Raw genomic sequence first — 22,115 nt, 5'->3', positions numbered from 1 at the left:
AGGATTTTCCTCTGTGGAGAGGCTGTAAGGGAATAATCACAGTGTCTCCTTAACACGGTAGTAAAACCTGCCATCATACATTATGTCATTGACGTGTGATTGTTGTATTCCAAAAAAAAGTTATTACTAGATATTGGAATTTTTAAAAATAAAAATAAGATGTGAATGTTTTAAATTTTAGGTTGCATTCCATTTCATGTGAAGGATGCTTTTGTTAACTGTTTAATTCTGTGGGTCATCATAGTGGTGTATTTAGGTCAGGACCCAGCTAACTTCCATTATGTGATTCCTGTTATACTAAAAACATGATGAAATACTGAGAGTTTTAGAATACTGGCAAATTTTGAATATTTTCACTTAACAAATTGATGCTTTTAACAAAAATACTGCAGCATGATTGTGTGTCACTGAGGTCATTATAGGAGACCCATCTGGAAAGGGGAGAAGCTCTGGAGGGTCTTCATGGGCCTCGATGGCCTGTCATGTGGTGTGGTAGGCTGTGCTTTCCTTTCTCTAAGGCCCAGTGTTTTTAAAATTTCTTTCTTTTCCTTTGCAGTTTGATGCTTATTTTTATTTCTCCTTTTATCATTATGAAAGTGCACTTCTCTGGCTTCCTAGTAACTGTGTGGTGCATTCTTTTTACTTGACGCCTTCAGCTCGGGTGAAAAGGACCGACCTGGACAAAGCGAGGACTTTTGTCGGGACGTGCCCGGATATGTGTCCCGAGAAGGAGCGATACATGCGGGAGACCCGGAGCCAGCTTAGTGTGTTTGAAGTGGTCCCAGGCACTGACCAGGTAGAGCGCCACGCCCCCAGGGTGCTCTCCAGGCTGCTGTCCGTACTAATCACTGGGGTGGAGGGGCGTGTGCACGGGAGGGAAGGCTGCACTGGTCCTTTCTGTACATATTTGGTCTGGTGTTTACTTTTCTGGAGGGCAGTGGGGATGTGCTGTGAACAGTCGTGTTCCATTGTCTGCATTGTGAGGTGTGTAGGAAGCAGTCTTGCGTAAGGTGACTGGACCACGTGGTTCCCTAAAGAAATAGATACAGATTTGTTTCATAAATTAAAAAAAAATTTTCCCATTTTTTCTTTTCACAGTTTTATTCCTGTCCTTTTTTATGTTTATATTTTGTGCATTTGAGAGGATGCTCTAGGTATGATTTTGTGTGAATCTTTTTCACTTAAAATTTTATCATGAGCATTTTCTTTTGTTATGGTAAACTCTTTATAAGCATTCACAATTTTGAATGTAAGCATATTATTTGATTATGTAGCTCTGTCCAAACTCCCCATTTTGCAATCATTAGGCTGTTTCTGATTTTTCAGTGTTACTAAGAATTCTGTTGGGCATGCTGTGTGTAATGCCTCTGAGGTATTCAGCTTCCTTCCTTCTGATGGATCCTACGCATGAAGTGCTCTATCAGATGTGTGACCTTTCTTAAGGTTCCTGAATATGTGTCAATGCACGTTCCCAATTGTTTCCCCAGAAATCTGCACCATTTTAGATTCTTTTGCTCTCTGTTAATTTTGCTTGTGGGCTTCTGCTCCCTTCCTGGCCGGTGGTTTCACACAGCGGCCTTCGCCTGACTCAGGGTCCCCAGCTAGGCAGCAGTTGTCAAGGCAAAGGCCCAGCGCTCCTGCCCCAGGAGACGGTGGTGACAGCTCACAGCCGGTGCCCAGGGCCTGGCCTTACGGGCGTCTCTGCTCCACCCTCGGCCGCACCTCTTCAGCCTCTTCTTGCAGCTGGAAGATGCAGCTCCAGACTCTTGAGGGCCTTCCGAGGCCCTGCTGCTCCCCTGCCCCTCCTCGCCCTCCTCACTGCCGGCTCCGTTTCTGGTCCGTGTAGACTTAATCTGGTGTTTGAGCGTGGCTGAGACCTTTTAGAATCTTTAACGTCCTTTACCTGTCACACCTCTGTGCTTGGAGCCAAGCAGGTGTGTCTTCACTAAAATTCCTGTGTGTGTTGATGGGATAGCCTCTTACCTTCACTTCTTGTCATGTTTGCCAAAAACAAGTTTCCCTATTTTGTCTCTGAATGTTGTTCCCTTCAAAGGGAAGTTTTACGCTTCAAGACTGTACCCTGTCGTGTTGACCTTATTTAAGCGTGTATGTGTGCTTGTCCCCATTTTCGGGCACAGCGGCCGGGAGGCTGGCCTAGCGCTTGCCACCCAGCCGCTCACCCCTGTTCCCCGCCCTCAGGTGGACCACGCGGCAGCCGTGAAGGAGTACAGCCGCTCCTCAGCAGACCAGGAGGAGCCCCTGCCGCACGAGCTGCGCCCGTCGGCGGTGCTCAGCAGGACCATGGACTACCTGGTGACCCAGGTCATGGACCAGAAGGAGGGCAGCCTGCGGGACTGGTACGACTTCGTGTGGAACCGCACGCGGGGCATACGGAAGGTATCGGCCACTTGTCAAGTCCAGAGTGAAAGTGAGAGTTCTTGTCATTTTACTCAGTTACATTTCATCTGTAACAAAAAATACACTGTTACTTAAAATCATTACAAAGTCCTGTTAAAATGTACTTCATGGGCTTTGTTTCAAATTGAAATCTGAGAAATTCAGGTAATAAGCATGATTTTTCTAATAGTTGATTCTTATGTATGGGAATACGTTAATGAGATCTGTGTGTGTACGAGAAACGTGTATGTAAGGTGTGTGTGCGTACAGCACATGCGCGTGTGTAATTTTCCGCCTCACTCGTGTCCAGGACATCACGCAGCAGCACCTGTGCGACCCAGTGACGGTGTCTCTGATTGAGAAGTGCACCCGGTTTCACATCCACTGTGCTCACTTCATGTGTGAGGAGCCCATGTCCTCCTTTGATGCCAAGATCAACAACGAGAACATGACCAAGTGCCTTCAGAGTCTGAAGGAAATGTACCAAGACCTGAGAAACAAGGGCGTGTTCTGTGCCAGTGAAGCAGAGTTCCAGGGCTACAACGTTCTGCTCAATCTCAACAAGGGGGACATCCTAAGGTGAACTTCCCAGTTCAGAAGCCAGCCTAAGCCATAGGGAAAGGCAGGGTTTAACCAGGAAGAGAGCACTTAGGATTAGCGGTGCTGGGAGCACGAGTTTTCTCTGGTGTCGCACGCTGGGACGTCCGTGGGAAAGCTGGGCTCAGCTGTGCAGCCCCTGGAGCTGAGCCGCTGGGAGCAGGAGGCTGGGGCTGCCTGCCGGCGCCAGGGCGTCCAGAGCGGGCCCCAGGCCCTTCCTGAGCACGGCTTCTCCTTGTCAGTGGGAGAGCACGAGGCAGGAATCTGCTGTATGAGCAGAAGAGGCGAGTGAACTAGGACGGGAAAGCTCAGGGTCCCCTGTCAGAGCTGTCAGCGTGTTTCCTCGTATACGTGTGCACACAAACCTCGTCAAAGGTCTGAGTCATAGGAGAGGAAAAAATCGTGTGAAACAGAAATGCTAAGGGTGGGATTTTTTTTTTTTCTTTTTTTTAAAATTTATTTAATTTTTTTAAAATTTATTTTTGGCTGCATTGGGTCTTTGTTGCTGCACCCGGGCTTCCTCTAATTGTGGCAAGCGGGGGCTACTCTTCATTGCGGTGCACGGGCTTCTCACTGTAGTGGCTTCTCTTGTTGTGGAGCACAGGCTCTAGGCGCATGGGCTTCAGTAACTGTGGCATGCGGGCTCAGTAGTTGTGGCCTAGCAGGCTCTAGAGCGCAGGCTCAGTAGTTGTGGCGCACGGGCTTAGTTGCTCTGCGGCATGTGGGATCTTCCCGGACCAGGGCTTGAACCTGTGTCTCCTGCATTGGCAGGCGGATTCTTAACCACTGAGCCACCAGGGAAGCCCTAAGGGTGGGATACTAAGGATGAATTTTAAACCTTGCCCTGATCTATCTGTAGACATTTACATGAGAAATATGTTAGAGTCCACTAGCCTTCCACTCCTGTTGTTGGTAAACTGGATCCCAAGTTTCCCTTATTTATGCTGAAACTCTTTTTCAGCTTGCAGAATATCTAGATGTGTGATTGATTTTAAATTTAGCCTTGGAGATAAACTAGTTAGGGAAAATGGCTGTGTAGTCTTTTCATATATGATGGGCATTTGTCCCCTATCTTGAGTAATTCTTGAATAATTAATAATTTTTTTTTTTTTTGGCCACACTGCACGGCTTGTGGGATCTTAGTTCCCCGACGAGGGATGATGGAACCCGGGCCCTCAGCAGAGAGAGCGCGGACTCCTAACCACTGGACCATCAGGGAAGTCCCCAAATCAGTTTATTTATAAACAAAACAAAGTTAAACTTTGTTTCTTAGACAACATCTTCAAACACAGCTGGCAGTCAGTTGGCATTAAAGTAACTCTTTGAAAATCATTCTTAAATTATTGCTTCAATTTGTTTACTTTATTATTCATCATGTTTTTAAAGAAAATCTTTGTTACCAGTCCAGCCCAAGAGTGGTGGCTTTGACAGTGGTAAACCATGAACATATTGGCACATGTGACCATATCAAGACCTTCTTTTTCAGTATAGTTGAAATCTGTTTTATTGTCAGACCTATTTTCATGGAAATTTTGTCTAATTAAAGATCAAATTCTAACCCTTTTCATCTCCTTTAATTAACAGAGAAGTGCAGCAGTTCCATCCTGCCGTTAGAAACTCCTCTGAGGTGAAATTCGCTGTTCAGGCTTTTGCTGCGTTGAACAGTAATAATTTTGTGCGATTTTTCAAACTGGTCCTATCAGCTTCTTATCTGAACGCTTGTCTTCTGCATTGTTACTTTAATCAGGTGAGTACTGACACTGTACTTGCAGAATTGACGAAAGCTTGTTGCTACTTGTGACATTTAAGAGCTTCTTTGTGACAGGAGCATCTCAGCGGGTCCTGGGCTAAGTCTTGCGCAGCAGCCCCTGAGGGGATACTGCTGTTAACCTGTTTATGGGGTTGGCACCATTGATCACCGATGGAAAGGCTGTGCAGTGGGAAATACTCTTCTTCTGGTTCAGATGAGAGAAATCTCTTCAGAATGATAACTTGCGTTCAGAACTATCATCTTCCATGGAAACAGAGAAGCCAAAAAGCAAACTGCATGCACAAACCCCTAACCTAGAACTTATTAGCGTTATCAGTCTTCATTTTTGGAGTGAGCTTGATGTTGCTAAATTCATTTCGGTAAATATCTAAAGTGCCTGTTCTTTGTTGCACTGGGGTTACAAAGACGGGGCAAGACCAGTCTCTTACCTCAGGATTTGCATAGAGTGTGAACTCCTGGTCTCAGATTTCCAGAGTCAGGTCTTCACCTTCTGAAGCGCTGGGGACGATAATAGAGCAGCCTGCACGCCCAGCTCACACAGCACGCCCCTGTGCTGTCCCGTAGCTGCGGGCGGGCGGGGGGCGGGGGCGAGGGAGTGCCGGAGAATGGCACCTGGAGTCCTTGCTGGGAGCCCCTGGCGGCCGCTGGGTGGGGAGGGGGCTGCCTGGGAGACCTCGGGAACCTGCCTGGCGGGTTTTGTGACTCCAGGTCATGTTTCTTCTTCGGTCCCAAGTCCTCCTGTAAACAGTGACTAAACCCACCATCACATCCCAGGCAAAGTCTTCTGCAAGCTTGCTCACTGTCAGATCTGACAGTTTCCAAGAGAACTGAAATTCTGGAACAAATGAAAAGATTTGTAACAATGTGCCGCTTGGGGAACTCTGTGCAGTTGATAAATACAAGTGATAGTCGACCATTTGTACCCATTTTAATAATTTTAAACTCAAAAGAAATCTAAGTGTTTTTCTTTAGAAGGACAAAGTGTTTCACTAACAGCGGCCCACAGTGGCCCATTGTCTCCTGGACCTCGTCTCCTCTCCCGTCTTCCCTGGCTCCGCCCCCGGCGCCCGCAGCCCCCAGCACGCACCTGCCTCGGCCTTTGCGCTTGCTCTCCTCCCTGCTCACAGAGTGCACGGTGCTCCCCTCCTGCGGGGCCTGGCTTGGCTGCCCCCTTCTCGGCAGGGCGCTCCCCGTCCTCCTCCTCAGCTGTTCTTTCTGCCGCTCTATCACCGTTAAACGCACTGTGCATTTGGTACGTTCATTTTGTTCAATGTTGGTGTCTCCTGCCACGTCAGCTACGTGAGGACAGGGGTCTTGTCTGTTCACTGTTGGACACTCAGCATGGACATGCATGCCAGCCTTGAATTCACACCGTTGATCTGGGTTGAACTGGTTAAAGCACACTGAAGAGGAGGAGCAGGGCCACCGGAGTCCTGGGATCAGACTAAGCTGTCAGCGCCTTCATGGTTCCCTCTGTCCACGTGCTTAAAATGCTCAGTGTGATGCTGTGAAGCACCTTTCTCTCTGACTTGTACTCAGTTTCATGTCACACACTTTCCATGGCGTTCCGTCATGTCTGCAGTAATTTTTAGCAGCTGTAGCGCTTTCTGTTGAGTGGCGGATGCACAATGTACTCTCCCTGCCCTGCTGGTGGGTGGTTTGTTTTCTAGTTTTTCTTACAAATAACGCCTTCGTGGCCCAGCCTTTTCCGTATGTGAAACTGTTTGCTTTGCATCACTTCTGGGCATTCTGCTGAGCAGACGGCCCGATGAGCGCTAAGCTTGGGACCCGGGGTGCTTTCCAGAGGGACTGAGCCGTCTGCGGTCATGGAGCGCCTGACCCTCTGCGACTCAGTGGCTCGGCTTCTCCTCGCAGATCCGCAAGGACGCGCTCCGAGCGCTCAACGTGGCCTACACTGCGAGCACTCAGCGCTCCACCACCTTTCCCCTGGACGGCGTGGTGCGCATGCTGCTTTTCAGAGACGGCGAGGAGGCCACAGACTTCCTCAGCTGCCACGGCCTCACCGTCTCCGACGGGTAAGCACCGAGGCCCGCACCGCCAGGCCTCTCTCCTTTCCTCCCGTTTAATTCTGGGAAGGCTGGGAAGTGCCAGCTGTGCGCCAGGCCCTGGAGAAGGCACGCTCCGCTGCCTGGGGTGCCGGGGAGCAGGCGAGGGTCAGAACCGCGGGGGATGTCCCCAGGCCACACGCTGTTCGTCAGCAGGTTAGGGTTCAGACTCTTCCTGACTTTTCCCAAGTTACTCAAGAACCTGATGGTCGAGGTTGGGGCCTTCCTTGTTCTGTCCCTGAAGATGGCCTCTCTGGCCAGGCCAGGGCTTCTCCTCTGCTGCAGTCAGAGTTTTGAGAACGTGGTGGAACTTGTGGACCCTCTCCCAGAAAATGGCTCCATAATGTGTAGCCTATCGTGTCCAGATCTGGGGTTGCCCTGAACCCATCCTCCTCTGACTCCTCAGCCCTGGCCCCGTCTGCTCCCTGCAGACCTGCCCTCGCGGGATGAGCTGGGAGCGTGTAGGGGAGCGTTGCTGCACCTGGGGCCGCTAACAGTGAGGCCAGGTGGCCCCCGTGTCAGAAGGAAACGCTGGCAGTGGTGGATGCCGTGGGCCGGGCCTTGGGTTCGGCCTTTGCTGCCTCCCCTCATTTCCACGTGGCCGTCTGGCGACACAGTGACCGCAGGGCACTGAGGAGGTGAAGGGCGGCCTCTCGCCTGTGTAACGCTTCTCCGTGGGTTCTTTGTGGTCTGTGTAGCTGTGTTGAGCTGAACCGGTCCTCGTTCCTGGAACCAGAGGGTTTATCCAAGGCCAGGAAGTCGGTGTTTATTACCAGGAAGCTGACGGTGTCAGTTGGGGAGATCATGAATGGAGGGCCGTTACCCCCTGTCCCCCGTCACACCCCCGTGTGCAGCTTCAACTCCCAGAACAAGTACGTCGGGGACAGCCAGGCTGCGGAGCTGCCCACGGGCACTCAGAGACCCGGCTTGGACGTGGCGGGTGAGTGAGGCCGCGGTCTCAGGAGGGCACCAGCTGTGCTCCGCTCTGGGAGGCCTCATCCTGGGGCCCGGCGGACGTCAGCTCGGTGCTGCCTGAACGGCTCCCTGGCGCCACAGTGCTTTGTTCCCACGGGTGAAGCGCACACGGTCCCCCGGCTCATGGCTCAGGAGGCGCCCTGTGGTGGTCTGCTTGGGGAGGGTGGCCAGGGCTTGTCCTCGGTGCCCACGTTTGCCTGTTCCTTCCAGGTGTAGGGAGAGGAGAGGAGTGCGGTGCGGAGGGGGACGAGACCCCCCCGGCTCTCCTCCTTCAGGCCCTGCCCACCCCTGTGCCAGCTTCTCCTCCACACCTCCCGGCACTGCCCTTGAGCATGGCACCCAGCCTCTTCCAGCCCCCCGTGCAGCCCCCCGTGCAGCTGGAGCTCCTTCCCCCGAAGTCTGCACTTGTGTACTCGGACGAGGTAAGGAACCTTTCTGTCAGGGCTCTGAGAGCCCGTCGTGGGCAAACATCCGGCTGCCTCTGATGTCCAGTCTGACCACTGTCTGTGTCCCTGGGGTGTCCCTGGGGTCAGCATGCCTCTGACAGGTGGCCCTGGGGCCGAGCAGGGCCTACCCACCACACAGGTTGTGTGACTTGATCTCGCCACCCTGTTGCTTGGGCAGGCACTGGGCACCACCCCACTGGGGGATCTTAGGAGGCCCGAGGTGGGGAATGAGGAAGGGCCGCAGACGCTGGGGACGTGTGACGTTGGGGTGCGGCACTGTGGCCGTCTGAATGGCCATCGTTGAGCAGGCAGCAGGCTCGTCCTGGCATGTCCAGAAGGCTCCTCTCTGGTTATTAGCAGGAACCCTTTCCAGGAGCGCACAGCCGACCCCCGTGTAAGGGTCATTGGACGCCTTCAAACAGTTCTCAGTCATGAGGTCTTGGAGGGATTTCTGAGCTGGGCGGGACGGTCCATGATGTCTCTGGTTCCGTGAAGACCTTCAGTACCTTAGGCTGTGGAGGCGGACTGCTTGGTGATAAGCTGGGTCTGGATCGAGGCGGCGTTTCCCCAGCCAGTGCTCCTGACGCCCGTCCGCCCTCTCCTTAGGACCTGGTGCAGGTGGTGGATGAGCTCATCCAGGAGGTTCTTCAGGGGGACTGCGAGGAAGTTGGTGCCGCTGGGGCGGCCTTCGCAGCCGCAGCCCTGGGGTAAGTGTGGTGCCTGTCCTGCTCTGAGGCTGTCTGCACTCCCTCCAGACGCTTCCTCTCATAAAGCTGCTCTCAGTCTCCAACGAGAGATCACAGCTACGCCTTTGTACAGGCTTAAATGTCGGTCCTGCTCGCTGGTGGGTATAATCCCTCACGTTCCTGACCTGTGGTTGTCGTTTGCAGGTGGTTTCTCTGTGTGTATGATTTTTGAGTAGCATTAGGTTTATTAAAGTTGTAAATTAGAAACCTGTTTTTCTTTAAACTTTAAACGTGATAAAAAATCTAGTAATAAAAAAAATCTAGTAATAATTAGTTCATTCTCTGTTAAAAAATAAAAACACTCACTTTACTTGATCTTGGATTAAGTCGCAGTTTATAAATTTGACAGATTAAATTCCCTTAAACATTTTATACCATTTGCATTTAACACCATGATGAAATTTCCTTAGACATTTCAAACTACACTTATAAATTTTATAAAGCTGATTTTGTGGAACACTTTAAGCATCTAGTCTTGATAAATTTAATAATCAAAATCTTTCTAAACGTTTAAGCAACTTTTGGAGTTAATAGTTAATTAAAATCTGTCAAGTTTAGTAAGTCAGACTTTCTTAAGGATTTCAAACTTTTTAAAAAAATTCTAGTACGTATAAAGTGACACAATTATATGAAAGGGTATTATCAATACTTGAAAACTGAAGGCACTTTTTGGCCAACCAGATATTTCCCTGTATAAATGTAGTTTACACAAAAGGGTCAGTCTTGTTCATAGGTTTGTTCAGTTTTTTATATACTAGAATTAGATACATACTTTCTATTTGATGGAGCTAAAAATAAGTAAGACTTCCATGGGGTTTTTTTTTTTGTGTGTGGTAAAATATACATAACAAAATTTACCATTTTAACCATTTTTAAGCTCACAATTCAATGGCATTAAGTATATTTACAATGTTGGGTATTCATCACCATTGTCTACTTCCAGATCTATTTCTGAACAATACTTTGTTAAATATATGCACTCACATACACATGTATATATGCCACATTTTATTTATTCACCTGTGCTTAATAAGGTGTTTCCACCTTTTGGCTATTGTGAATAATGCTGCTGTGAACACTGGGGCACAAATAACTGTTTGAGTCCCTTTCAGTTCTTATGGGTATATGTTTAGGTGTGGAATTACTAGATCATATGATCTATTTTTACTTTTTTGTGAAATCACCAAACTGTTTTCCACAACGGCAGCACCATTTTTGCATCCCCACCAGCAGTGCACAAGGGTTCCAGTTTCTCTACATTCTTGCCAACACTTGCTGTCCTTTTTTTTGTTTTTTTAAATAATAACCATTATAATGTGTGAAGTGGTAACTCACTGTGGTTTTGATTTGCATTTCTCTAATGACTAATGATGTTGAGCATCTTTTCATGTAGTTTTTGGCCACTTGTGTATCTTCTTTACAGAAATGTCTACTTAAGTCCTTTGCCCATTCTTGAAGTATTTTGTTGTTGAGTTGTAGGAGTTCTTTCATATTCTGGATACTAATCCTTTTTCAATATTTGATTTGCAAATATTTTTTTCCCAATCTGTGGATTGTCTTTTCACTCTTTTGATAGTGTCCTTTGATGCACAAAAATTTAAAATTTTTATATAGTCCAATTTATCTATTTTTCTTTTGTTGCCTGTGCTTTTGGTATCATATTCAAGAAATCACTGTCAAATCCAGTGTTGTGAAGATTTTCCCCTGGGTTTTCTTCTAAGCGTTTTATAGTTTCAGCTCTTAAATTTAGGTTTTTGATCCATTTTGATTTTGTTTTTATATACTGTGTAAGATAAGGATCCAACATTGTTCTTTTGTATGTGGGTATCCAGTTTTCACAGCACCAGTGTTGAAAAGACTGTCCTTTCCCCTTCAAATGGTCTTGCCACCCTGTTCAAAATCAGCTGACCATATATGTGAGGGTTTCTTTCTGGGCTCTGTATTCCATTGGCATATATGTCTGTTTTTATGGTAGTACCATATTGTTTTAATTTGATTACTATAACTTCGTAGTAAGTTGTAAGTTTTGAAATCACAAAGTGCGAGTCCTTCAGCTTTGTTTCAACTTTCTCTTTGAAGACTGTTTCCCTATTTGGAGACCCTTTAAATTTCATAAGAATTTTAGGATGGGTTTTTCTGTTTCTGCAAAAAGTTATGTTGGGATTTTGATGGTGATGCCAATGAATCTGTAGCTTGCTTTGGGTAGTACTGACATCTTAACAATAGTAAGTCTTCCAGTCCATGAACATGGATGTCTTTCCATTTGTTTATGTCTACCTTAATTTCTTTCAGCAGCGTTTTATAATTTTTATTGTACAAGTCTTTTGTTTCTTTGGTTAAATTTGTTCCTAATTATATTATTCTTTTTGTCGCTATTGTAGACGGAATTGTTTCCTCAATTCCACTTTCAGAACGTTCATTGCTCGTGTATAGAAATGCCATTGATTTTTGGGTGTTGATCCTTATATTCCAATCTTGCTGAACTTTATTTTATTGTAATAGCTTTTGAGTGGATCCCTTAGGATTTTCTACATATAAGATCCTGTCATCTGTGAATACACATAGTTTTCTTCTTCCTTTCCAGTTTGGATGTTTTTATTTTTCTTGTCTAATTGCTCTGGCTATAACTTTCAATACGGTGTTGAATAGAAATGGCAGATAGGGCACTCTTGTCTTGTTACTGATCTTAGAGGAAAAGCTTTCTGTCTTTCACGACTGAATATGATGTTAGCAGTAGGTGTTTCATATATGGTCTTTATCATTTTGAGAAAGTTCCCTTCTCTTCCTAATTTATTGAGTGTTTTTATCATGAAATGGTATTGAATTTGTCAGATGCTCTCTCTGCATTAATTGAGATGATTGTGTGGGTTATTTCCCCTTCAGTTTATTAATGTGGTTGTATTATATTGATTTTCATTTGTTGCATTTCAGGAATAAATCTCATTTGGTAGTGTGAGATTATACACTTGGTAGTGTATAATCCTTTCGGTATATTGCTTAATTTTGGTTTGCTAGTATTTTGTTAAGGATTTTTACTTCAACATCCACAAGGGATATTGGTCACTAGTTTTCTTGTGGTGTTTTTGTCTGGCTTTGGTATCAGGTCAGGGGAATGCTGGGCTCGTAGAGGTGTTAGGAAGTGTTCCTTGTGCCTCGGTGTTTTCGAAGAGTTTGAGAAGGGTTGGTGTTAGTTCTTCTTTAAGTGTTTGGTAGAATTTGCCAGTGAAGCCATCTCATCCTGGATTTTTCTTTGCTGGGAGATGTTTTTAAATACTGAGTCGATCTCTTAACTAGTTATAGGTTTATTCAGATTTTCTTTTTTTCCTGAGTCAGTTTTGATAGATTGTGTGTTCCTAACCATGGGCTTGATTTTTATGCTGGAAGGCAAATAGGTATTTTTTCCCTTGCTCGTATTAGAATTCTAGTGATACGGTTTGTGTGGCTTTTATTGTTTACTTAGAGCCGTGTCCACTTTGCTCTGTCTAGTGTTTCCAGTGCTGCTGTGGAGGAGCTGTTAACAGCTGCGACCGTGGGCATTTTGAGGCACATGGCAACTGAAGAAGTGACGAAGGAAAGGGAGCGAAAAGAGGAAGAGAGGCGGCGCGCTGAAGAAGAGAGGTGAGGGTGTCGCGCCCCTGCAGTGCGCGTGGGGGGTGGAGTGTGTGCACCGGGGGAGAGCCTGCCCTGGCCTAGGGTGCTGTCGCTTTTGCCCACTGCACTCGTATCAGACCCACGGCTCGCCCTGCGCCTTCGTACACTGTGGCCCAGGGAGCGGGCAGGTCCCACCTTGTAAGCAGCAGCCCCTTCTCAGCCACAGGGAGTGTGGGTGGTGGTCCGGGAACTGGAGTGGGCGTGGCTGTGTGGCCTGTCTGGTGGAACCAGAGGTGTCAGGCCTGCCGGAGGGGCCAGGCAGCACAACTCAAATCCCCACTCGCAAGGTCACAGAGTGTGACGACTGTTATTTCTTGTTCCCTTTTTCCTTTTCCCTTAGGTTGAAACAAGAGAGGGAACTGGTGTTAACTCAGCTGAGCCAGGACCTAGCTGCAGAGCTGACAGAGCTCGTGGTGACAGAACGTGTGAGGGAAACCTGCTCCCAGGAGTTGAAGTAAGTGAAGCGCTGGTGTCCTGCAGTGTGAGGCGGGTGGGCGGGCGGGAGGAGGGTTAGAGGCACCATGGCCAGGCTGGTCCAGCTCAGGCTAGCTGGCTTTCATTTTGACAAGGAGCATATCTTCTGGTTAGCCAAACACTAACAGGCTCTCCCTGTTCTTGTGTGCGTTGCTTCCAGGGAGGCCCTCACTTTCACTCTCATCCTCCTTGTTGACCCTGCCCTGGGTGTGGGGATGTTTCTGTTAGCAAAAGAATTCGCTGGTGGTCTTCTCCACACCAGGTTACTTACCGTTAGTTTTTCTCAAGTAGAAGATCCTTTCCTTTGTTTTGTATGTTAAAAGATTCCTTTGAGCTATTTCACTTAAGAACTTTATTAATTTCAGTGCCAAGCTTCAGGGAAGAAAGAGGTTCAGTTGTGCTGGGAAATCTGTCCTTGCATTTAAGTTCCCCTGAGATAGGCCTGCAACCTCTGGTGCAGATGGGGAATATAGCCAGGAGGCAGAGTATATTGTTTAATTAATATTTCTTTCCATTTCTATTAATTGGGAGTCTATTTCACTGTTTACTATAAGCAAGAGACTTCACAAATGATGGGTGTTTGTCTGTTCTTAATCCCAGGAAGGGGTATTAAGAGAGAAGTAAAACCTAGGACTCATTGACGTGCAGGGAAACTGCTGTTCTCTGCAGTTCCAGAAGGCTTGGACTACCGCTCGGCCCAGGGCTGTCTCCATCGCCACAGAGCACGGCTATCGGAAATGGGTCTTGCCTGTCTGGGCTTCTTTGACTTAATGGCTAAATATATTTGATAAAGGCCTCTGTGATCCCTTGGTTGATAGGATTTTGTTGTAAAAAATCTCTTTCAGATTCTGGTTTATCTGAGGGCCACTGTCACATGACCTTAGGCTGTCAGCCTCTGTAGCCAGCTATCATATCCTTGAGACATTTCTAATTGCAAACATCAGATATTGTTGATGAGAAGATATTTCAGTTGTCTCAATGGTCATTTAAAAATTAAATTTCTCACTATAAGATACAGGGTTATCTCTTGACTATCTATAAGGGCCCTGTTGGATCTATAATCTTGTACCCTGTGCCACTTTAGTTCTTTTTTCTCTAAATTTCCAGATGTCTGTGCATTATATAAAATAAAATCTTCAAGCTTTTCTTGCAGCAAAGATATCATTACATTTCAGTATTAAGGACGTGGACTCATGCTTTTAAGGCAGGCCCTCAGGGTGGGGCCTTGGGTGCAGTGTCTCTCATGCTGATTGCCCTTTTCCCTAGGAGTGCAGTGGAGACAGAGCAGAGGCTCCGCATGGCCCGTTGCTGTGAGGACGTCTGTGCCCACCTGGTGGACTTGTTTCTTGGGGAGGAAATTTTCCACACTGCAAAAGAGACCCTCCAGGAACTTCAGTGCTTCTGCAAGTATCTCCAGCGGTGAGTCCCATGTCCTTACAGATAAAATCAATGCATACAGGGAGAGTCTTTTACAAAGATTATACTTTCAGAAGCAGCTGATAATACGCACATGTAACATGTTCCTTCCTAAAGGGTATAAACTAAGTAAAGAATTAGATTGGGGTGGGGGGACCGCTCTATATTTCGACAGATGTTTATAGGTAGCCTTCTGCTGTTTACCCAACGTGCTAGACACAGGGAGAGGGCCATGAACAAGCCAAATGACAGCTGTATGCACCCACATGGATGAATTTCCGAAACATAATTTATAGTGAAAAAAAGCAGTTGTTAGGGAAATGTGTGCAACATACAAACTGCATATTCAAACCAAATGGATTGTTTTGGATTTATGTATAGTAGTACAACCCTAAAGAAGGAAAATAACAAACATAAACCCAACATAGTGGTTACCTTTGGGAATGAGAGGGTGTGTGACTGAGCAGGGCCCGTGGGCATCAGGTGCTGGTCTTGGCCACCCATTCTCAACTGCATGGAAGGATGTGGGTGTTTGATTTATCATTAATCTTTAAAATGGGTGTACATGTGTTACGTATGTTATATGATAATTCATTTCATAATAACATTTAAAGAAAGTAATAGTGTACTTGACAATTGCAGCCGTGTAAAAGGGGACTCAGTGAGAAATGAGTCTCCGTCCCACGAGGACCTCTGACCTTTGTGTGGTGGCTGGCACAGGCGGGCGCACATTCCCTACTCTGTGCCAGACTCTTCTTGACTCTCTGTGACCTAGGGCGGAGACCTGACTGCAGCAGCACGGTGGCCTCTCCCCATTGCCGTCAGTGCACTGAGGTGGCGTTGCCAGAGCACATGGTAGATGACCTGCCTGGTCCCACTGGTAGCCTTTCACATGGCTTTCTCTCTCTAGCTGTGACAAAGAGTGCTGCAGTGGCATCCTTGTACAGACATTTCACACAGGTGCACACATGTCTGGAGGGAAAATCCTGTCGGTGGTGTCTGCTGGGTCAAAGGGTATATGCATCTGTGTTTGTATCCAGATTGGCAGGTTGGCCTCCAGAGACTGTTCAGGATTCACTCTTTTTTTTTTTTTTTTTAAATTAATTAATGAATTTGGTTGCACCAGGTCTTAGTTGTGGCATGGCGGGCTCCTTAGTTGCGGCTTGCAGGCTCCTTAGTTTCAGCTCACTGGCTCCTTAGTTGGGGCATGGGCGAACTCTTGGTTGCAGCATGCATGTGGAATCTAGTTCCCTGACCAGGGATCGAACCCGGCCCCCTGCATTGGGAGCACAGAGTCTTACCCACTGCGCCACCAGGGAAGTCCCTCAGCATTCACTCTTAAGTTCAGTAGTTTCGTTGCCCACCACTCATTCGCTATCATCCATCCCCTGTACCTTGAGTTTCAGTTCTGATCCATTTCTCAGTTTGAGATCTGTTGCTGAAAAAGACCTAAACATACTGGCAGAAAATGTTTCCCATGTTCATGCTGGAGATGTTTTTGCCTCGTCCCCATGGCAAAAACACCCAGTGATGACACTTTGGTCTCTCCTGTAGGTGGAGGGAAGCTGTCGCAGCCAGGAAGAAACTGAGGCGCCAGATGCGGGCTTTCCCTGCAGCGCCCTGCTGTGTGGATGTGAACGACCGGCTGAGGGCACTGGCGCCCAGCGCAGAGTGCCCCATTGCAAAGGAGAACCTGTCCAGGGGCCTCCTGGATCTGGGCCACGCAGGGAGAGTGGGCATCTCCTGCACCAGGTCAGCGGCCCGGGGCCTCCTAAGTGCCTCCTGCCCCAACTGGCTTTATCGAGAGTGTGGATTAACATGTCTGTTTGCAGGGAAGATGGGTGGAGTCAGAGGCGGTGAAGACAGATGCAGGATTACGTTTTTGGAGTGCGAGTTGCTCTACCTGCTGTGATTTCACTTGCCTTTTCCCCTTAAAACACTCCTGGTCCTGCTAATCGAATTTTCCCTGGAATTACCTGTTTTCTCCTTGCCTTCCTAGCTTAAGGACACATCATGTCCATTCTCAGTGGTGGAGCCAGAGGTCCGTGTTGGCCTCACCCCCACCACCACCCCGACCCCTCTGCTACCCTGGGTCTGCGGTGGCAGCGTTTTAGCGACTCCCCCTCCCGCCGTCAGGTCTCTCCTCTTACGGGCTCCCTCCCTGTGTCCCCTCGCATGGCCCTCCCTGCCGCTCCTCCTGGCCACCCCGCATGTGCCCGGCTCCCTGCCCAGGTCCTGGCTTCAGCTGCCCAATCCTGGCCATGCAGGGCTCGGCCTCTCTCTTCAGACCAGGCCACTGTCGCCTCTGGAGAGGAACCTCCCAGTGGGGGCCTAGGAAGACGACACAGAGGCGCAGTGGCAGCCCACCCTGCTGGGGTCTCGAGGCACGTCTTGTCCTCGCCTGGGCTGTCACCAGCTCCACGCCTCTAACAAACTTTGTGTAGCTGCCCACGTCCCCGGGTCCTGTGCCTGCATCTGCAAGCAGGGTGGGGACGGTGCTGGCCTGTCTGACGTGCTGTGCGTGTCGGGGCCTTCAGCCTTGGCCCGGCTGCCTCCTGGAGTCCTGGCTGTGTCACCTGTGCCAGGACGGCCCTCTCTGTCCTCTCCCCTGCCCTCCAGCACAAGCCCCGTCCCCTCTTCTTCCCCTCTGCCTCCTCCCCTGGTAATCTTTTTCCGTCCTGCACGCTGACAGCTCCCTTCGTGCACCTCCAGCCGAGGCCTCTTCCCCGTGTCCCCAGTTCAACATCGGAACCTAATCTTCACCTGGCCTGCTGCACTCGGTGCCTCCTCTGGCTCACAGGATGCCAGCCTGTCCTCCCTGGGCTGGGTCTCACCTGGACTCAGACCCACCATCCCGCGGCTCTACGCTCACCACCTCCACCGCCAACCCCTCTCACGTAGCCACCTGTCCGTCTGCTGGCTTCCGCCCTTGACCCCTGCACCCCGGTGTCCTCACCGCCACATCAGAGTCAGGTCGCCTCACGTCCCTGTTGATGTCCCTGGGCTGCTCTCTGAGTCCTTTCATAGTGGCCCACACCCTGCCCTCTGGCTGGCCCCCGCTGCTCTCCCTGTGCTCATTCTGTGCACGTGCCAGGCCCACTCCTGACTTGGTCTGGCCTGTCCCCCAGAACTCACATGCTGGCGCCCCTATTCCCTTCAGTCTTTGCTCCCATATCACCTCTGACCACCCTGTGTAAGGCCACAGCATGCCCACCGCGCCTGTCACGCCATCCACTAACAGAGGCCCTTCTCTCCCTACAAGAGCGTGTGTTCTAGCGGGGCAGGATTTTTGTCGGTTTACTGCTGATCTGCCATGACTGGCACACAGTAGATAATTGCTTGATGTTTATGGAATGAACAAGTCCTCTGACTAAACTGTTTCTCTATCAGAAAAAGTTTCTTGGCCTCCTAAGTATTCCCCGCTGGGAGACACTCACTAACCAATTACTGTGCACTCAGAACATCACTCAGTGCTTATCAAGTTCCTCCGTGGGTGCTGAGTGGGCCTCACGTAGGCTCTGTGTGGTTCTGCCTTCGCAGGTTAAGGCGGCTCAGAAACAAGGTGGCGCACCAGATGAAGGTTCAGCACTTCTACCAGCAGCTGCTGAGGTCGGTCACCCCCCGCCCGCCGTGTACGCTGCTCCTGCCGGGGGCTCGCGTGGTGGCTCACCTGTGGTGCTCTGTCCCTTCCAGTGACGCGGCATGGGCGCCCCTGGACCTGCCATCCCTCGTGGCTGAGCACCTCCCGGGGCGGCAGGAGCGCGTGTTTTGGAAGCTGGTGCTGGTGTTGCCTGATGGAGAAGAGCAGTCCCCAGGGAGTCCTGGCAGGTCAGGGAGGTTTCCCCCTGTGGGGCTGGGTGCTGAGCAAGCGGCCGGGAGGCGGAGTGACTTCTCCAGAGCATCTGGGAGCTGAGTGGTGCACACGGGGGTGGCCGGGTGTCAGCCCAGTGTGCTCCTCTCCTCCGGGGGACCCTGACGCCTGCTTTCATTTTGATGCTTAGTTTTGCAGGCTGTTTTGTTTGTTATTTGAAGTTGACGCTTTAGATTTTTCACATTTTTATTTTGTACAGTTGGCAACAGTCTTTGTCCAAAAACATTTCAGACTTGATTGTGACTTAAAGCTATGCTGAGGTATACTGATTAGAGCCTGCTTCATTTTAGACTCTTGGGGAAGACAGTTTAGTTTGTTTGCTATAGTTCCATTTTTTCCTTAGGTAAAAAACTTCTGGCGTTTTTAAAAAGAAATAGAAAAAGTTGACATAGCATAATTTCTTATAACCAAGTTGCTTCCAGAAACCATACTTTTAAAGCAACTACAGAATGTGTTACTTTTCTTTTTTAGATGTAATTCACATATCATAAATTTCTCCCATTTGAAGTGTACATTTCACTGGTTTTAGTATATTCACAGAGTTGTATAACCATCACAACTATCTAATTGCAGAACATTTTTTCACCTAAAAAGAAATCCATGCCCATTAGCAGTCCATCCCTCCTTACCTGTAGCCCCTGGCAACTACTAATCTGTTTTCTGTCTCTATTCATTTGCCTATTCTGGACGTTTCATACAAATAGAACCCGAAAACATGTAGTCTTCTATGACTGGCATCTTTCACTTAGCATAATGTTTTCTAGGTTCATGCATGTTGTAGCATATATTAGTCCTTCATTTTGTGGCCGAATGATATTTGATTGCATGAATATATCACATTTTATTTCTCTGTTCATCAGTTGATGGGCATTTGTGGTGTTTCCACTTTTTGATTATTATGAATAACGCTTCTGTGAACATTGACATGTAAGTGTTTGTGTGGACATATGTTTGCGGTTATTTTAGTTACATACCTAGGAGTGGAATTGCTGGGTTGTATGGTAAACTCTAAGGACCTTTTCTGTTGCTCAAAATCTTTTCTTAGTGCTTCAAAATCATAAATCACATTAGAATGAGTGGCTTCTCAAATATATAACCCAGTAGAGTTCCTAACTCCATTTAAAAAATCACAGCCTGTTTATTAGTTCAGATCAACTTTATAGTGAGATTTGGTGTTTGTGGATTTACATCTGTGTAATATTTCTCTTTGTAGTTCGAATTTAGGATTAGACTCTCCTTCAAGTGTTACTTTCTTTTATTCACAGAATTCTAGCAAATTGGTTAAAGGTCAAGTTCATAGGAGATGATGGCTCAGTGGATGACACATGCCGTGATGTTGGTGGCATTCAGACACTCACTCTCAGCAGCAAGGGGAATGAGACAGTTTCTGTCAGTGTGTGCATCAAGGTGAGTGACCGTCACTTAGTGTATTTACTTCTGTAGTTTTCTCATTCGCACTCACTCCCAGGCATGACTGGAATCATGTAACTTCCCTGAAGTGGCCCTGAAACAATGTGGGAGGCTCAGAAGCAAGTGTCGTATCTGTTCCTCCTTGCGTCTTGACGACATCCCATGCACACCCCCTTGGTATGAGAGACCAGGCTAGATTCTCAGGAGTGCAGTGAATCTTAACTGTCCTGGGTCACAGACCTCTCTTTGAGAACTTGGTGAAAACCCAGAACAATCCTGAAAAGTACATATGTTCACCTATAATTCAGAAGCCCTGAATTCCACGGACCTCTGGTAACCCAAGAGGGATGAGACAGAGCATTACAAAAAAATGCAGTGGCTGTTGCATCTCATATGGTCTGTCAGCTGCTGAAATCTTTGTTAAAATAGCTTCCTGATATATCAGGTCTTACCAAAAGACTAATGCTTTTTAATCCTATGCAGTTTTCACATAGGTTCAGTATTGGGCATTTCAGGTTACTTGTTTTTGTTTTACATTAAAGTTGTCCTCGGTTTTTGATTATAAGTTCTAATTTTCTTTCCTTTCGTTTCCTTTCCCTTTCTGCCTTACTTCCTTCCTCTCTCTTTCTCTCCCTCTCCCTCTCCCTCTCTCTCTCTCTCTCTCTCTCTTTCTCTCTCTCTCTCGGCTGCGTTGGGTCTTCGTTGCTGCACGTGGGCTTTCTCTAGTTGTGGCGAGCGGGGTCTACTCTTCGTTGCAGTGCACGGGCTTCTCATTGCAGTGGCTTCTCTTGTTACGGAGCACGGGCTCGAGGTGTGCAGACTTCAGTAGTTGTGGCACACGGGCTCAGTAGTTGTGGCGCACGGGCTTAGTTGCTCCACAGCATGTGGGATCTTCCCAGACCAGGGATCGAACCCATGTCCCCTGCATTGGCAGGCAGATTCTTAACCACTGCGCCACCAGAGAAGTCCCTAATTTTTGTTCTTTATAGGTGTTTGTACAATACTGAGCTTAATTGGTTCCCTGAGAGATTCTTGTTTAATGAGAACCTGTTTCCTCATTAGATTCAGACTTGCATAAGTGAATTTGAGGTTTTACTCTGTGTGTTCAGAAATAAAACCAGATGTGTATTTTATTTACTTAGAAAATAGCAGTGCAGTGCAGGAAGTGTGGGCTTCAGCGTTGAGCAGACCTGGTGTTGGTAGCTGCTGCTGTGGCCAGCTGTCCGGCCTGGGCCTGGTGCCTTCCATAGTGTGGTGATCACGACCGGTGGCGTGCTCAGAGCAGGGCCCAGTGGAAGCGGCCCTCCCCACCGCGTCCTGACCTGAAGGTCTCCACTCCAGACCTCTGCTCTTCCTGACAGTCACCTTCATGGCACACCCGGACATCTGCATGTGACACTCCACTGCATGTTCCTTCTGTCCTTGGAACTGCTTCAAATTGTAGTTTGACTATAGGATTTTTGTTTGTTTCTTTCCATTTAAATACTATTTACTGTATTTCTTAAATGTGAAAGTAATACATATATGAAACTTTAAAAATATAAGGAAATACAGAGGAAGTATAAAGATTATAAGAGCCATCTAAGCTCTCACCATTCAGAGGTAACAGAAACATCTTGGGGCATGTACTTCCCTTTTTCCTATGATGACAGAGTCAGACTTCACCTACTGGACAATTAGTTTGTTCTTGCCTTTATTCTTAAAATTTTAAGTCAAAATAATACTTGCACGTAGTTAAAAACTCAGATAGCACCACATGACTTATGACGAGAAATTGCAGCCCCTGCCCCTTCTTCTAGCTCCTTTCCCCAAGGCTTGACTTCTGTCCTGTTTCCATATCATGTCCTTACTCTGCCATTTCTCTTATTTATCCACTTTAGATGTTCTCTGCCGACTTTGCATTAAAATATGTGTATTAGTTATCTATTGCTACATAACAGGTTACCTCCAAATGTGGCAGCTTTGGGAATTCCCTGGCGGTCCGGTGGTTAGGATTCCGCGTTTCCACTGCAGAGTGCCTGGGTTCGATCCCTGGTTGGGGAACTAACACCCCGCATGCTGTGCGGCACGGCCAAAAAAACCCAAAAAACAAAAAACATCCAAATGTGGCAGCTTTAAATAACAAACGTTCGTTACTCACAATTTCTGTGGGGCAGAAGTCCAGGTGTGGCTTAAATGGGACCTCTGGCTCGGGATTCCTCACCAGGTGTAAGTCAAGATGTAGGCCAGGGCTCTGGTCTCCTCGGAAAGCTCACTCTCGTGGTTGTTGGCAGGATTCACTTCCCTGCAGGCCAC

The 22,115-nt window shown here is 47.9% G+C and overlaps 1 protein-coding gene across 3 annotated transcripts in view; it reads left to right on the top strand.

Moving 5' to 3' along the window:
- Positions 1-22,115, top strand: part of MCM3AP (minichromosome maintenance complex component 3 associated protein) — a 42,105-nt gene that overhangs the window by 7,978 nt on the left and 12,012 nt on the right. For 2 of the 3 annotated variants that reach the window (XM_082460010.1, XM_082460009.1), the window contains exons 7-21: positions 657-796; positions 2,200-2,397; positions 2,708-2,976; positions 4,579-4,741; positions 6,641-6,801; positions 7,530-7,771; positions 8,017-8,228; positions 8,859-8,959; positions 12,485-12,616; positions 12,990-13,103; positions 14,390-14,542; positions 16,094-16,291; positions 18,080-18,148; positions 18,233-18,367; positions 19,676-19,817. In XM_082460010.1, coding sequence (XP_082316136.1) covers positions 657-796; positions 2,200-2,397; positions 2,708-2,976; positions 4,579-4,741; positions 6,641-6,801; positions 7,530-7,771; positions 8,017-8,228; positions 8,859-8,959; positions 12,485-12,616; positions 12,990-13,103; positions 14,390-14,542; positions 16,094-16,291; positions 18,080-18,148; positions 18,233-18,367; positions 19,676-19,817 — 2,429 coding nt within the window. The remainder of the gene's footprint in view (positions 1-656; positions 797-2,199; positions 2,398-2,707; positions 2,977-4,578; positions 4,742-6,640; positions 6,802-7,529; positions 7,772-8,016; positions 8,229-8,858; positions 8,960-12,484; positions 12,617-12,989; positions 13,104-14,389; positions 14,543-16,093; positions 16,292-18,079; positions 18,149-18,232; positions 18,368-19,675; positions 19,818-22,115) is intronic. The other variant, XM_082460011.1, reaches the window with a different exon arrangement.

Source organism: Balaenoptera physalus, assembly GCF_965194825.1.
Source record: "Balaenoptera physalus genome assembly, chromosome: 4".
In the NCBI taxonomy this organism is placed as follows: domain Eukaryota; kingdom Metazoa; phylum Chordata; class Mammalia; order Artiodactyla; family Balaenopteridae; genus Balaenoptera; species Balaenoptera physalus.
The sequence above is the reverse complement of the archived record's forward strand: the minus strand, read 5'-3'. Positions and strand labels throughout refer to the sequence as shown.